This window comes from Triticum urartu, chromosome 4A, assembly GCF_056163025.1.
Source record: "Triticum urartu cultivar PI428250 chromosome 4A, HENAU_Tu73, whole genome shotgun sequence".
Classification (NCBI taxonomy): Eukaryota; Viridiplantae; Streptophyta; class Magnoliopsida; order Poales; family Poaceae; genus Triticum; species Triticum urartu.
The window spans coordinates 113939650-113944609 of NC_141876.1; the positions used below are offsets into that span (position 1 = coordinate 113939650).

The window sequence follows — 4960 nt, forward strand, 5'->3', positions numbered from 1 at the left end:
TGCCCTGTGGGCGGTGGTTCCTCTTCGCCTCCCGCATCGTCGTCCATACCATCGATGTCTTCGGGGTTGAAGTCGAGCATGTCGGTTAAGTCATCGACAGTGGCTACTAAGTGGGTGGTGGGTGGGCCTCGAATTTCTTCGTCGTCCGTATCCTAGTCCTGCCGGACATAGTTCGGCCAGAATCCTCCTGATAAGGAGAGAGACCTTAATGAGTTTAGTATGTCGCCAAAGGGCGAGTGTTGAAAAATATCAGCGGAGGTAAACTCCATGATCGGCGCCCAATTGGATTCGACAGGAACGGGCGCAGGCGGTTCGGAGTCTGTGGCCGGAGACGGATCCGGCAGTTTAACAGCACGGCTCTCGTGCAAGGTAAGGTCGATGTTTGGCTCGATCGCCGCTGAGGGTAAGGCCTCTGTGGCGGGGTCCATCCACCCGTTCGCGGAAGGCGCACCTGGCTCCAAATTGAGGGTCGGAGCGGCTGCCTGTGCGATCTCTTGAACACTATCCGATGGTAGAGCTAAATCGTACTCATCGTGACCGCGTGACGCACAAGGCAGAGGCTCGAATCCATCGAAGATCAAGACTCCACGGATATCGGCTGTGTAGTTTGAGCTTCCAAACCTGACCTGGTGGCCAGGGGCGTAACTTTCAATCTGCTCCAGATGGCTAAGCGAATTGGCCCGCAGTGCAAAGCCGCCGAACACGAAGATCTGTTCGGGGAGAAAAGTCTCACCCTGGACTGCATTGCCATCGATGATAGTAGGAGCCATCAAGCCTAACGGCGACGACATAGAGGAAATCTCAATGAAAGCACCAATGTCAGTGTCAAAACCGGCGGATCTCGGGTAGGGGGTCCCGAACTGTGCATCTAAGGCGGATGGTAACAGGAGGCAGGGGACACAATGTTTTACCCAAGTTCGGGCCCTCTTGATGGAGGTAAAACCCTACATCCTGCTTGATTAATATTGATGATATGGGTAGTACAAGAGTAGATCTACCACAAGATCGGAGAGGCTAAACCCTAGAAACTAGCTTATGGTAGGATTGTCTGTTGTCCTACGGACTAAAACCCTCCGGTTTATATAGACACCGGAGAGGGCTAGGGTTACACAAGGTCGGTTACAAAAGAGGAGATATACATATCCGTATTGCCTAGCTTGCCTTCCACGCCAAGTAGAATCCCATCCGGACACGAGACGAAGTCTTTAATCTTGTATCTTCATAGTCCAATAGTCCAGCCAAAGGATATAATCCGGCTGTCCCGAGACCCCCTAATCCAGGACTCCCTCAGTGCTCCCTCCGGCTCCTCGAACGCCGGCTGGCGACGGTATTCAGCGCTAGCAGCCGAACGACAACAAGCGCAAAGCCCCACAGCCGGCTTCCACCAGCCGGCAAGTGGCAAAGTCGAAGACCAACAACCAGAAGGGCAACCACTCCCCAAGCACCAGAAGGGCGGCAAGTCGGCTTGGTTGCCAGCCTTCTCCTATGAGCAAACACTTGATGCTCCCTGCAAATTCCACAGTGGCGCGAAGCCGTCCAACCACACCACCCGGAAGTGCCATTGGCTCACTCGAATCTCCAAGGGCGAAGGGTTGCTGCCTCCTCCGTGTGTTGGCGCGCCGCCGCCTCCTCCTCAGCAGCCGGCGGCCCGTCCAGCAGTTGGTGCTGTACAAGATGACTACCCTGAAGAACATGGAGCTTATGTCATCTTCACTAGCGTTGTGGATGATCGACGCAACCAGCGTCAGCAGCACCGGGAGGTGAACGTCATCGCCTCAAGTGCTCCTGAATTCATGCATTGGTCTGAGAAGCCCATCAGCTGGAGCCAGGTTGACCACCCGGAGGTGATGCCCTCTCCGAGATCTTCAGCTCTGGTGCTGGATGCTACCCTTGCAATAGAGAGGCGAGCTGCTCGTTTCTCCCGGATTCTGATAGATGGCGGCAGCAGCATCAACATTCTATACCGCGATACCATGGAAAAGTTATGCATTAAAGAGAGGAAGCTCCAGCCCAGTCGGACTGTTTTCCATGGTATTGTGCCCGGCCTGTCCTACTCACCAATCGGCAAGGTCAAGATAGATGTCATATTCAGAGACAAGGATCACTTCCACCGCGAAGCAATTTGGTTTGAGGTGGTGGACCTCGAAAGCCCTTATCATGTGCTCCTGGGCCGGCCAGCTCTGGCCAAGTTCATGGTGGTGCCACACTATTCTTACCTCAAGATGAAGATGCCAGAAACCAAGGGCATTATCACGATATCTGGAGACTATGAGAAGTCGGCCGATTGCGCCACGGCCAGCAGCCAGCTGGCCGAGTCCCTTGTGATTGCTGCTGAGAAGAAGCTCCTGGGCCGGGTGGTGGCCATGACCAACAAGCAGCCAGACATGTCCCCAGAGCCCAAAGAGTCAGAGACCCAAGGCTCCTTCCAACCTGCCAAAGAAACTAAGAAGATCCCTCTGGACCCTGAGCACCCGGAGAAATTTGTTGTCATAGGTGCCAACCTTGATAGCAAATAGGAAAGCGTGCTCGTCGATTTCCTCCATGAGAATCGGGACATCTTCGCATGGTCTCCCAAGGACATGCCGGGTGTCCCGACGGATTTCGCCGAGCACAAGTTACATTCAGAGAAGATGCCAAACTAGTCAAACAACCCCTTCGCCGACTGTTGGAGGAAAAGAGAAGAATTGTTGGTGAAGAGATAGCCCGGCTTCTGGCAGCCGGCTTCATCATGGAAGTGTTTTTTCCAGAGTGGCTTGCCAACCCAGTCCTTATACTGAAGAAGAACAACAAGTGGCGCATGTGCATTGATTACACCAGTCTCAATAAAGCTTTCCCAAAAGATCTGTTTGCTTTGCCTCGGATTGATCAAGTGATAGACTCCACAACCAGATGCGAGTTGTTGAGCTTCTTGGATACCTACCCAGGATATCATCAGATCAAGCTGAATCTGGCAGACCGCCTTCATCACACCATTTGGAGCCTTATGCTACCTGACCATGATGTTCGACTTGAGAAATGCCAGTGCCACGTTCCAGCATTGCATGCAGAAGTGCCTCCTCAGGTAGCTTGGCAGAAATGCCCATGTCTATGTGGACGATAGTGTGGTGAAGACGGAGACGCACGGTACTCTCTTGGAAGATCTCAAGGAAACTTTTGAAAATCTGCGTCGGTTTCAGATGAAGCTCAACCCAGAGAAATGCGTCTTCGGTGTACCAACCGGCCAGCTCCTTGGCTTCCTGGTCTCAGAACGCGGCATCGAGTGCAACCCCGTGGAGATCAAGGCCATCGAGAGGGTGGAGAGACCCACATGACTGAGAGATGTCCAGAAATTCACCGGCTGATTGGCATCCATCAGCCGTTTCATCAGTCGGTTAGGTGAGAAGGCTCTTCCCCTGTACCAGCTCATTAAGAAAACCACTCACTTCGAGTGGAATGACAAGGTGAACGAAGCTTTTCTCCAGTTGAAAAAAATGTTGACCACGCCGCCTGTCCTGGCGGCTCCGACTAATAAGGAACCCATGTACCTCTACATTGCGGCCACCAGCGTTGTCATGGTGGTAGAGCGCCCAGAGGCCGGCAGGGCACAGCCGGTCCAGAGGCATGTATATTATTTGAGCGAAGTGCTGTCAACATCAAAGCAAAACTACCCCCATTACCATAAGATGTGCTACGGCGTGCACTTTGCGGCCAAGAAGCTGAAGCCATACTTTCAAGAGCACCCGGTCACTGTTGTTTGCACTGCCCCACTTGCTGAGATCAATGGCAATAGAGATGCATCCGGCCGGGTGGCCAAATTGGCCATCGAGTTGTCCCCCTATACCATCTTCTACCAGCCGCGCACCGCCATCAAGTCCCAAGCACTGGCCGACTTCCTTATCGACTGGGCCGAGACCAGTACCTGCGACCAGCTCCAGACTCCACCTATTGGCGAATGCACTTCGACGGCTCGAAGATGCGCACCGGCTTGGGAGCCGGCATCATTTTCACCTCTCCCAAAGGCAACAAACTCAGATACACATTGCAAATCCATTTTGCCACCTCCAACAATGTAGCCGAGTATGAAGCACTAGTACACGGCATCTGGTTGGCCAAAGAGATCAGCATCCACCGGATCCTGTGCTACGGCGACTCCGTCTTGGTGGTCCAACAGTCGTCTGGTGACTGGGACGCCAAGGATGCAAACATGGAGAGCTACCGTTTCCTCATTCAGCAGCTCACCGGATATTTTGAAGGGTGCGAGTTCCTTCACGTGCCATGGAATGAAAATGAGCCAGCTGACACCCTGGCACAGATCGGCTCCACCTGACAAGCAATACCAGCCGGCGTCTCTCTTCAGTGCCTCCGCAAGCCGTCAATCAAGCCTTCTCCAGAATCTGAGTCCATCTTCGTGCCGACTCCTCCCGAAGAAGTCGGATCCGACTCGGGGGCTGCAGCAGCCGGCCCGGGACTTCAGCAGGCGGCTCGGGGACTGCAGCAGTCGCACTCGGCCCAGGGACTTCACAACCCGGCCCGGGGGCTGCAGCAGTCATCCCGGAGACTTCAACGATGCAGCAGGTGGCAACCAACTCCAACCCGCCACCTCCTAGCCCAGCCACCCTAATACAAGTGGCCGTAGTGGCAGTAGAAGAAATTCAAGCACGATCATGGGCAGAGCCCATTATCAAGTTTCTGGTGAACAGAGAGCTGTCGGCCGATGAGATCTCGGCCCGCCAAGTGCAGCGCCGAGCAGGAACCCACACGATAGTAAACAGAGAGCTTGTCATACAAAGTGTGACTGGAGTCTTCCAGCGCTGCGTAGAACCAGAGAAGGGCCAAGTAATCCTCAAAGATATTCACCAAGGCGAGTGCGGCCACCACGCGGCTTCCAGATCTCTTGTCGCCAAAGCTTTCCTCCATGGTTTCTTCTGGCCGACTACTTTGGAGGACACCAAGGAGTTGGTCAAGCATTGCAAAGGGTGCC

At 54.0% G+C, this 4960-nt stretch overlaps 2 protein-coding genes across 2 annotated transcripts; both read left to right on the forward strand.

Moving 5' to 3' along the window:
* The first annotated feature begins 1847 nt into the window (after positions 1 to 1847).
* LOC147975036 (uncharacterized) lies at positions 1848 to 2516 on the forward strand. The gene has a single exon (XM_087520243.1). It carries the CDS (start codon positions 1848 to 1850, stop codon positions 2514 to 2516), a length of 669 nt encoding a protein of 222 aa, XP_087376369.1.
* A 1002-nt stretch (positions 2517 to 3518) lies between these two features.
* Positions 3519 to 4306, forward strand: LOC147975037 (uncharacterized). The gene is made up of 2 exons (XM_087520244.1): positions 3519 to 3850; positions 4012 to 4306. Exons 1-2 carry the CDS (start codon positions 3519 to 3521, stop codon positions 4304 to 4306), a joined length of 627 nt encoding a protein of 208 aa, XP_087376370.1.
* Positions 4307 to 4960: the final 654 nt, after the last annotated feature.